This window comes from Bufo gargarizans, chromosome 3, assembly GCF_014858855.1.
Source record: "Bufo gargarizans isolate SCDJY-AF-19 chromosome 3, ASM1485885v1, whole genome shotgun sequence".
Classification (NCBI taxonomy): Eukaryota; Metazoa; Chordata; class Amphibia; order Anura; family Bufonidae; genus Bufo; species Bufo gargarizans.
The window spans coordinates 518,696,133-518,708,379 of NC_058082.1; the positions used below are offsets into that span (position 1 = coordinate 518,696,133).

General features: G+C 45.6%; 1 protein-coding gene across 1 annotated transcript in view; it reads right to left on the reverse strand.

Annotated features, from left to right (window-relative positions):
* Positions 1-743: 743 nt before the first annotated feature.
* Positions 744-12,247, reverse strand: part of PCYT1B (phosphate cytidylyltransferase 1B, choline) — a 153,758-nt gene continuing 142,254 nt past the window's right edge. The window contains exon 8 of the mRNA XM_044287475.1: positions 744-959. Within this exon, the coding sequence (XP_044143410.1) occupies positions 744-959 (216 nt within the window). The remainder of the gene's footprint in view (positions 960-12,247) is intronic.

The window sequence follows — 12,247 nt, forward strand, 5'->3', positions numbered from 1 at the left end:
TGTAATGATGATGGAAGCTAAGTTTTGACAAAAGAATCTGAAGCAGAAGTCTAAGTAAATAAGTGTTTTATCTGCCTGAACACTTACTCAGATTATCCTTTCTCCAGCACCGGTATATCAAGAATTTATACAATTACTGCAAATTAAATTCATAAAATGAATTGCTTGACCTGCACCTTAGGTTTCTGAGAGCTAACACAATGGAGCATGCAGAAGATGCAAAATGCTCTATTCTTGCATCTTCTAAAGATTTTTTTTTACACATTATTACTGGCCTATAATCTGTGCATGGTTTGCAGCCATACACAGGGTTCAAGTATACCAGGAACACATGTCAATATTACACCAAATAATTGTCACATTTTCCCATTTTTGTAGAGAAATTTTTCTAGATTGTAGATTTTAATTTCTGTTCTAATCCGTTTATTTTCAAACAGCTTTGGTATTTTAAATTCTGACCAAAAAAAAAATCTATTAATTTACTGCACACTAAGCCTTCCATACTAATTTGTCTACACATACTTACAGTGGTGTCTCAGGACGCAGCTCTAAAATTATTCTCAGAATTTTTAACTAGGGAGCCGGAAAAACAAACCCTGCTCTCAATATTAATCCTCAGATTAAACTTTACTCAACAGCAAATCTGTTCTAACCCTTCAGAGGCCACCTATGCAATAAGGGGTGTAGCCCCTTCGGTGGGAAAAGGCCTCTCTGATTATAGTTGAAAACATTTCATGTACTGGTTACTTTTCATCTTCATCTCCTTCACTCATACTGCTGATTGAAGCAGAGGTTGCACCTTTGGGTGATAATGGTGGCGAGGGCTTATTTAGCATCCATGGCACTATAGGCGAAGGAGAACGAGATGGAGAACGTTCTCGGGTTGGACTGCTTGAAGGACTCTGTCTTGGAGATAGTGCTTGAAGCATCCTCCCACTCCTCTCCTGAAACATCTGCTTCTGGAAGAAAATGAACATTGTCAGTTCAGTTAATTATGTAAACCATGTGATTTTTTGAAAATAATTTATTCCTATTACAGTATATGTAATGGGGTCTTATTATCAGAAAATACAGCAGAAATAACTTTTCTACTACAAAGGATATAAACTAATTCTTATGTTCATTAAAATGTAAATCTTTGCAGGTTGCTTAATTACAACAGAACTACTGTGTCAGTGTTCCTTTGATTCATTGTGAATCTTGACAAAATATAAAACCCAAATGATCTTGGCAATGCCTAACCATAATGGATACACTTTAAGATTATCCATGTATTGTTAGAGGGGTTCCCTAATGATAAGCAGGAAAGGTGTTCTCAAACTGTAACCTGTGTTCAGTTTTCCTGCAGCACCACCATAGATGAAATGAAGCATCTATATAATGTGTGGGTGTGCTGGGTCCTCCAGTGTGGGAGACACTTTGGAGCTGCTTTCCACTTGGACTTATAGAGCCCTTACAGGAACTCAAGATTCCCAATAAGGCATATAAAAATGAGTTTTCTAAATCAGGCATGCTCAACCTGTGGCCCTCCAGCTGTTGTAAAACTACAACTCCCACAATGCCCTGCTGTAGGCTGATAGCTGTAGGCTGTTCGGGCATGCTGGGAGTTGTAGTTTTGTAACAGCTGGAAGGCCGCAGGTTGAGCATGACTGTTCTAAATAATGCTTGCCCTGAGTATATACCTATCTATACGTAAAGCAAAATCAAAAAATTGTTAGCACATACTATAAAATGAAATAAATGTGCAGGAACGCTTCTCTGTGGCTGAAAATACAAAAGCAACTCTTTTTTTGCCCTGTAAGATGCACTTTTTTGCCCCTAAAAATAGGGGGAAAATGTCAGTTTGTCTTATGGGGCAAATACCAATTAGCTCTTCTATTATGGAAGCGCTTGTTACTATAGGAGGACCTGGAAGCTGTGAATGCAACGCTTCCCGGTCTCTGTACTCACTGCTTCCTGGTCTTCCGCTGATACTGCCTGTGCTGTGACTGCGCACAGCGTGAGGACATCACAGCACAGTGTGCGGCCTGTAGACCAGGAAGCAGCGTCCAGAGCAGGAAAGGTAAGTTAGATTTTTTTTTTTTTTCTGATCTCAGGTCTGCTTCACATGGGGACCTATCTACAAACGAGTCTGATCTGAGGTCTGCTTCAAATGGGGGCTTATTTACAAGGACGTCTGATCTGAGGTCTGCTTCAAACAGGGGCTTATTTACAAGGACGTCTCAGCTGAGGTTTGCTTCACATTGGGGCTTATTTACATCAAGGTCTGATCTGAGGTCTGATTGGGGGTCTTATAACAACTGGGTACATGATTAATGGTTTAATTGGGGGACTGATCTGAGGTCTGAGGTCTGAATAGGAGCCTTATGAACATTGGGGGCCTAATCTGAGACCTAATTGGGGTCTTATTAACATTGGGAGTCTGATCTGAGGTCTGATTGGGGGTCTTATTAACATTGGGGGTCTGATGCTGAGGCCTGACTAACATTAGTCATCTAATTTAAATTGGTCATCTAAAAAATGTTTTTTAATTATTTTACTCTTCTAAAACCTAGGTGCGTCTTATGGGCAGGTGCATCTTATAGGGCAATTATATTTTTTTTAATGTGGATTATACATTTTACTAATGCTATATTCACTATGTAAATGAATTGCACCCATCCACCATGACGGGATAACCTCTCTTAGATGGGACTCTCTCCTTGTGTCAACAGGACTGCCTGTCTGTGGAGGCCAGCTCCAGCTGCCACGTTCTGTCCTCCCCTCCAACTCTTAGTAGTTATCCCTAATTAAGATATGGAGGAGGGGACTATAGAGGTGAGATGTTGGACACACTATGGAGCCAGCCCTACCTTCAGAATGTTGCCTGGTTTTTCAGCACTACTAAACATACAGAAGAATACAGCACTACACCTATAACTGACAGTGATGTTTCCTTCCTTCCTTATCTTCTCCATTTGACCACCATGACAACTTCTCCCAACCAAGTCTCATCTATCCACAGTTTGACACACAGACTTCTTAGGTTCTTCAATTTCCTATCACACTCTTCACCATCTCAACACAAACTCCCCATCCTGATGCTCAAGCAGTGTCATCCTGCTGCACCCCGATGCTCCCCATCCTGATGTTCCCCCTATGCTCCCCCAAACCTCCAAATGCTATACTGCTGAAAGATCAATGCCATACAGATAGTTTCCATGAAAGTAGTGTAATAGTACCTTACAAAAATAATTGTGCTAGGCACAAATGCTATACTGCTGAGAAATCAATGCCATACAGATAGTTTACATGAAAGTAGTGTAATAGTACCTTACAAAAATAATTGTGCTAGGCACAGTGCCCTCAACATTAACAGTCCACCCTTATAATGCCCCTAGTACTAATAATGCCTCATATAGTAGCTTCAATAATAAGTGAGACACTCTGTATTCTACTTAGTTACACAGGCGCTTCTACCTCTCAACAACTGACGCTGCGGTACAGCAGCGGTACCGCTGCCGCTGCTCTCCAAAAAAATAAAAATAAATTACATTGTATATTGTGTTTTCAAGGCACTGACAACAGTGAAGGTGGGTAGGGAGTGCATCGTGCAGTACCATAGTATATAATATAGCTTCAATAATAATTTGCTCTCCCAGAATGCCCCCAGTAGTAATAAAGTCCCCCCTACGGGGCCACCAGTAGTGGTAAAGCCCACTGTAGTACCATCATTAGAATTACTGCCCCCAGTAAAAAAAAATGCCCCCTATACTTCCCCAGTAACAATAATGCCCCCTATAGTGCCCCCAGTAATAATGATCCATATAGTGAACTCAGCAGTTATAATATTGTCCCTATAGTTACACCAGTAGTAATAATATTGGCCCTATAATGCCCCCAGTAATAACAATTGCTCCAGTAGTATGTTCCCCCAGTGTGGCTCAGACTATGAAAGAAAAAAATACTAATACTCACCTGAACCCCATTTAATGCTGCATCTGTGGTGCAGACAGGACTGGTGCAAAGATTTTTCCCACCCTAGGCAAAGGCTAATTTGGCCGCCCACTTGACTCCGCCCATTGACTCGCCCCTTTTTTGTCCTCACATCCTCAGCTGTGATCTATAGGCTCCCATACTATGTATACACATCCTCAGTCTGATCTATAGGCCCCCGTGCTATGTATAGACATCTGTCACCTGTATGTCACCTCTCCATCCCATAGCCCAGCTCAGTCCCAGCCTCTCACACATCCTGCCAGCACTAATCCCATCATCGCTTTTGCATGCTGTTCTCCCCTCATTTATTCCCCGCTCTCCCTCCCCCAGGACAGCACGTCCCCATACAGCCCCTATCCGGCAACTTACAACTCTTTTACCAGCACCATGGCCGCTCCTTGTGCCCCCCAATCTTCTCCTCCATTGATCCTGGACCCGAGGGATGGTAACCGGCCACTTCCTACTGCTCACCGCGCTGGGGGTGGGGCGTTGCTGCAGCAACTACTACGTCACTGCCAGAGTGGCGCCCCCAGCAAGAGTGCGCTCTACGCGGTGGCCTACTTTGCTTATGGGTGGCGCAGGCCCTGGGTGCAGGCTACAAGCGTTTTGTGGACTGTGACCTGAGAGTCTGTGTCCCAGCGCAGGGGGTTGTGATAATGTTGCTGATACACTATGTCATAGGCTTCATGCCTAATAACCTGTTCCTTACAAGGGTGAAGAATGGGACAGGGAGACACTGGAAGCTGTGCCTTGCTGTTAGTGAATGGTATCATCATCCTAAGGACAGCAACACAGTTGAACTGAGAAAGAAGGGTACCTGCGACTCATCTTCCAGACCTTTCCAGCCACTGGACGGGTCTATAAGGACCTGACACTCTCAGCAATTAACTCTGGCAGCATCAGGTTTTTATGTATCCAATGGTGGCCACAAGGAAGTTTCCCAGTAGGGTCCATGGTGTCACGGACGTTCCTGTGGCAGGTACCAGGAGATCGGAGAGACTGGCAACTCGTGGGTTAAATAGACAGGTTCCCTGTGGATCTTATTGTGTCTGTGTTTTGGTGAATGCCACACCCCTTGATTCAGGTGTTGCTTGTTGGTAATTTACCTTTCCCATAAGTAGCCGCTTCTCACTCTTGAACATGTGGTTTATAGATTTTCTTCCTCTATTCTAACTAGCTGGTCGGTACTCTGTGGTGTTTCTGGAGTTGCCAGTTTTCTACTTTCAGCTAAGTCTTGTCTTTTCTTATTGTATCGTGTTTGTTATATTCCCTGTTGTATCTGGGCCTTAGACAGAGACTTCCATTCGTCCATCTGGGGAGGAATGGGTTTCTCTGGTCTTAACCTCATTCCAGGGCCTTATAGGGATAGGTATACAGCTTATGAATATTCCTACCTTCAAGGTCTATTCATATTGATAGTTAGTTAGGGCCCGGATTAGGATTGTTTATGAGGTGACCTGTTCCTTCCCTAGTTTCCAGTCCCAGTTACTGTTCTCTTCCCTCCTGTGTTCAGTGAGGAGTTTTCACCCAACACTGATCATGACAATAACCGTCATTTTGTTGTCTGTATCAGTTCAGCCATGGGTGCTATCGCTGCACTGACAGGGGCTGTCTCTTGAGGTGGATGACCTCCGCACGACCGTCTCACAGATGCAGAGACCACTGTTGGCTGATCCTAGTTGTGGTTACCTGACCTGTCCTGAACCTAAAGTTGCTCTCCCGGATAGATTCTCGGTGGGGGTGATAATTTTATTTCGTTCAGGGAGGCGTGCAAATGGTACTTTAAGCTATGTCCACACTCATCTGGGGACGAGAGTGGGTGTGATTATTTTGTTGCTTAAAGGGGACGCCCAGTCTTGAGCTTTTTCTCTGCTGATCGGATCACAGTCTCTCCGATCAGTAGAGGCATTTTTCTGAGCTTTAGGTCTCAACTATGATGACCCGGACCGAACCTCCCTGGCCGAGACTAAATTACGTGGCCTGCATCAGGAAGAGCGTTCGGCGGAGATCTATTGTTCTGAATTTAGGAACGATCCAGCTCTCCGTAGCCAGTTTTGTCAGGGATAATCTGAGAGGCTGAAGGATGCTTTGGCCTTTCATGAGAATCCTGAGTTGACCGAGGACCGAGTGTCCATAATCTGTGGTGTTCTGTAACCAATACTGTGTTACATCAGAAAACAGTGTCTGTATTGCAAATTCCAATATTCCTGGCATAATATAGTGTCCATAATATGTGGTGTTCTGTAACCAATACTGTACTATATCAGAAAACAGTGTCTATATTGCAAATTCCAATAATCTGGGCCTAATATAGTGTCCATATTCTGTGGGTTTCTGTGACATATACTGTCCTGCATCCGAAAACTGTGTCTTTAGCGGTGTCACGGTGGGGAGTGGGGAAAACCCCCTCACCGTACAATGCCATTGATATAAGGTAGCAACTAAGCCTGGATGCTGGGAAAAGGGAGCAGGTCACCTCCTAAAGCATCCCTAAATCTGGCCCTAGTCTCCCATCTGTATGAGCTGACCCAGATGGTATGAGGGCTCATACGCCGGAACCTCAGAACACTGAAATACCTGAATTACCCTGAGATAAGGAGAAAGGGACAAGAGACCAACTGGTTCATCCACAGCACGGATGAACCAGAGTCTCCGACAGGCCAAGAGACAAAGGACAACAACACCAAGGAAATGACAGGTAAGTAACCAGTGGCCAGAAACAATGAACCAACAACAACAGTAAATCTGGTCACTTACCTGCTGCAGCTGCTAGAAGACGCCATAGAAGAACACAACTGAAGTAACCTGGAACCCAAACAGACGCGCTGCCATTCAAACACCTCCCGGATGCAGTCCGTACTGACACACATGAACCAGGACTACAGCAACTGCACATCCTAGGAAAATGATTCACCCCTCCGGGAAACCAACCCCCTTCCGTAGGGACAACACACACAGGGAAACATCTTACACTCATGCAGAGACAAACACTAACAACATCCCAGACACGTAATAAACAAGACGTACAAAAAATCCTGAACATAAACCGACACCAAACATACAAGTGAGGTTGGGTACATATAGGATACAAGGGAGACAAAGGAATGACATTGCTAAGAGACCTCAATGTCCAACAAGGTGGCCATCAATGACTGGGCAGATGGAATAGCCACAGCCCAATGAGCATAGCCCAAAGCAAGGCTAGAGCACAACTAACCTCCAAGCTACAAGCAAAGGCTAAATAGCTAGAAGAAATCGTAAATTGAATACAGCGGCTCACCCCTATTACGTATGGGTAGGTGCTCACCCTCTGGTCCTACCCTCAGGACCCCAAAAGATTCAAAAGGTAATAGGTGAAATGAGGGGGCACACACACCAGGGAAACAATTGATGGATGAATAATTAATATTTATTACTCTAAAAACACTCCCCTAAAAAGATATATATAAAACATACATAAAGGGTATTGATAACAACCTATAATTCATGTACATCTAAATCCACTGGTATAAATGATAATGTCCACTGTTCAACTGCAGTGCTCTGGATACTGTTATGGGTACAATAAAATAAAGTTCATCCAAATGATTACCCAGTTCGCACGGTGCTAAGAAGATGTATAATAGCACAAAATGGTACGGAGTAACCAGAAGATGGCACCAACGGGTGTATTCAATTCAAATGCAATGGAACAATACTGCTGATTGAATGGCAATGTCCAGTATAACATATATGAATGTATGCATAGATCCACAGATTACTCACAGTGTCCAGCCGCTTGCAGTCTCCCAGTCTCACCCGGTCTCACCCCTCCTTGTTGCACGGCTGTAGCGCTGATTTTCCAGGTAGCCGAACACGGCCGTCTGTGGCGTCCCACGTGACCTAATGCTCTGGGGTTCCGGGCGGACGCTTAGATGACGTCACTGCTATGCGGCGGTAATTTCAAATCTGATAGCGGATCTCATGTGCTGGCAACTTGATATTCTGTTTCTTTATTCTTTATTCTTTTGCTTTCCTTGAATCCACGCTCACTCCACAATGCCAGACGCGTTTCGGGGTCTTACGCCACTGAGGAAGGGGCGTAAGACCCCGAAACGCGTCTGGCATTGTGGAGTGAGCGTGGATTCAAGGAAAGCAAAAGAATAAAGAATAAAGAAACAGAATATCAAGTTGCCAGCACATGAGATCCGCTATCAGATTTGAAATTACCGCCGCATAGCAGTGACGTCATCTAAGCGTCCGCCCGGAACCCCAGAGCATTAGGTCACGTGGGACGCCACAGACGGCCGTGTTCGGCTACCTGGAAAATCAGCGCTACAGCCGTGCAACAAGGAGGGGTGAGACCGGGTGAGACTGGGAGACTGCAAGCGGCTGGACACTGAGTAATCTGTGGATCTATGCATACATTCATATATGTTATACTGGACATTGCCATTCAATCAGCAGTATTGTTCCATTGCATTTGAATTGAATACACCCGTTGGTGCCATCTTCTGGATACTCCGTACCATTTTGTGCTATTATACATCTTCTTAGCACCGTGCGAACTGGGTAATCATTTGGATGAACTTTATTTTATTGTACCCATAACAGTATCCAAAGCACTGCAGTTGAACAGTGGACATTATCATTTATACCAGTGGATTTAGATGTACATGAATTATAGGTTGTTATCAATACCCTTTATGTATGTTTTATATATATCTTTTTAGGGGAGTGTTTTTAGAGTAATAAATATTAATTATTCATCCATCAATTGTTTCCCTGGTGTGTGTGCCCCCTCATTTCACCTATTACCTTTTAAATAGCTAGAAGAGACCACACCCTAACCAAGTCAGCATATTAACCCCACGCACGCCACGCAGCAGGGAGACACAACTTAAAGAGAAAGTGTACGTGCAAACCACACGTTGCCACAAGCAACAAGTCTGCACGGCAACAGCGTCACGGTCAAACACCAATATGACAGTGACAAGCAGACTGTGAAACAATCTGCACCACATCTAGTGACAAAACCATTAATATGAAGAAGGCGAGCACTAAGGGATGGGGAAGTGCAATGAAATTATGCCTACTGCAAAAAAAAAAAAAAAAAAATATCCACCGTACCCAGCTTCATGTCCAACTTAGCTGGGCAGTGCAGGACAACACTGTCCAAGTCAGACCAGTGCGAACAGTTGGTCGGTTGGATTGCTGAAGATAATGCTTCCAGTCGGTTAAGCACCACCCTCTCTTCCATCAAGTCCAGTCTTTGTAGCCAAGAGTCTGGTCAACAGAATCCTCACTCTGATCATCCTTCCTTCCACCATGGAGAGGCTTGCCAAACGAGTGATCTCACACTCGGATATTACGAGGAGCTCTTTCCAGCACCACTATTACATTTGGCCCTTGCGCCCAGCACGCTTGAAGAGGGACCTGAGATATTGTGCCCTGATTCCCAAGCTCTTGAGCCTTCACAGTCTCAAGAAGATGACGGTGGTGAACGGCAATCATTCGTTCATGAGGTGGATGATGATGAGACACAGTTGTCAATCACTGAAGTTGTGGTTAGGTCAAGTCAGGAGGATGAGCACAGTGAGGAAGTGGAAGAGGAGGTGGTGGATGATGAGGTCTCTGACCCAACATGGGAAGGTAAAAAGCCGAGCGAGGACAGCAGTATAGAGGGGGAGGGATCCGCAGCACCGCAACAGGCTGGAAGAGGCAGTGGGGTTGCAAAATGGAGAAGTCGGCCCACACCAAACAGGCCTGCAACCGTTACACCGAGCACCCCCATGCGTAAATCTACCTTGCCAAGGGGTAGGCATTCTAAAGTATGGCGATTTTTTGAGGAAAGTGAAGACGACAAAAGAGTGAAAGTTTGCAACCTGTACCATCCAAAAATGAGTCGGGGTGTGAACACTAGCAACCTCATCACCACCAGCATGATCTGCCACATGGCATCCAAGCACCCTAATAAGTGGGCCGAACGCCTGGGTCCACAATCTGGGTCTGCGGGTCACATCACTGCCGCCTCTTCCCCTGTGTTACGCAGTGCTGGCCAATCCCCTGTTGAAGGTGCAGGCCCCATGAGCCATCAGCAACAACATCCACTTCCCTGTCCCAGCACAGCGTCCAAATGTCCATAACACAGTCATTTGAACGCAAGTGCAAATACCCACCCACAGGCCATAGCACTAAATGCGCAACTTTCGAAATTACTGGCTCTTGAAATGTTGCCATTTAGGCTTGTGGATACTGAGGCCGTCCACAGCCTGATGTCGGCGGCCGTCCCTCGGTACGCAGTCCCCAGCCGCCACTATTTTTCACGGTGTGCCATGCTCCTCTTACACCAGCATGTGTCCCAGAACATCCCCCGTGCCCTGACAAACGCACTTACTGGGAAGGTCCACTTCACTACGGACACATGGACAAGTGCTGGTGGCCAGGGACACTACATTTCCCTGACCGCACACTGGGTGAATGTTGTGGAGGCTGGGAGTGAGTCGTACCCTGAGATGGCACAGGTGCTACCTATGCCCAGGATTGCAGGCCCTTCATCAATCAGTGTCTCCGCCAGCCGCTATGTTACTGGCTCCAACCCTCACTTCTCCTCCTCCGCCGCGTCCTCCTCCGCCGCGTCCTCCTCCACTTCCACCTCCAGCAGCAGTCAGCCATCAGTCGCTAGCTGGAAGCAGTGTAGCACTGCTGTGGGTAAGCGTCAACAGGCCGTGCTGAAGCTGATCTGCTTAGGGGACAAACAGCACACCGCCGCAGAGCTGTGGCAGGGTATATGGGACTAGACCGAGCTGTGGCTCTCGCCACTCAACCAGGCATGGTTGTGTCTGACAATGGCCGTAACTTGGTGACGGCTTTGGAACTTGGCAACCTGACACACATCCCATGCCTAGCCCACGTCTTAAACTTAGTGGTTCAGCGGTTTATCAAAACCTACCCCAATTTGCCAGAGCTACTAGTGAAGGTGTGCTGAACAGCATGCACTAGTATATAATGTTTTAGAGCGTCAGCTGAACAGCATGCACTTGAATATAATCTTTTAGAGTGTCATTTGAACAGCATGCACTCGCATATAATGTTTTAGAGCGTCAGCTCACCAGCACGCCCTCACCCCTAATGTTTCAGAGGGTCAGCTCAGCAGCAGGCCCTCGCCCCTGAAGTTTTGGATAGTCAGATCAGCATGCCTCTGCTCCGAATGTTTTTATGGGTCACTAGCAGGCCATCAATCATAATTTTTCAAGGGTGTTTATGATGCACTCCTTTATGTGTAAAAAAAAAGGGTGTATTGTAGTGCCAGTTCCTTGTAATTTTTGACAGCCCTTTCACTTAGTGCATAGGCTTTATGAGTGTAGGAGTCCCACTGCCTGAACAATTGAATGAACATTGAACCACAATGTGAATGAGGCCCTCCTTTATGTGATATACAGGCTGTTTCGGAGTGCCTCTTGCTTGCAATTATTTGCAGCACTTGCACTTTATATACAATTGAATATACAGGAAAGAATGTTTCCTAACAATTTTTCCTGTAAAATAGATTTTTTTTGGGGGGGGGGGGAGGGTTTGTGCGTACTTTTGTCAGTCTGCAAAAGTGGCTTACAACTCGGACAACATGGTTCCCAGCAGCGACCTGGGAGTCCAACATGCATCCAGACATCGTCCCCATGCTGTTCCTGATCCATTTTGGTGGTGTTTGTCACTTTCTGATGTTTTCCAATGGACCAGGCACACTCCCCTCTTCAGAGCAGGGGGTGCCTGGTTGTCTCCCATTGACTTCCATTATACTCGGGTGCTCGGTCGAGCACACAAATATAGCAATGTGTTCGGGCCAAACACCCGAACACCGAATACTTTGGTGCTCGAGCATCACTAATGCCAAGGTGTCCTTCAAGTTGGACTTAAGAGGGGGCATATAATCTGGTTAGGATCAAGGAAGGGAATGAATGGAAGACGGTTTTTAATACTCCTGAGGGGCACTTTGAGAACCTGGTCATGCCTTTCGGGTTGACCAATGCCCCGGCGGTCTTCCAACATTTTGTGAATGACATCTTTCATCACCTGGTGGGGAGGTTTGTGATCGTGTATATGGATGACATTCTTATTTATTCTCCTGACATGGAAACAAATCAGAATCATGTGAGACAGGTGTTACAGATCCTAAGGGATAATAAATTGTTTGCAAAATTAGAGAAGTGTGTACACGAGGTGCAGTTCTTCGGCTACCTGCTGTCATCTTAGGGTTTTCGAATGTATCCTGACAATGACCAGGATCCATAGA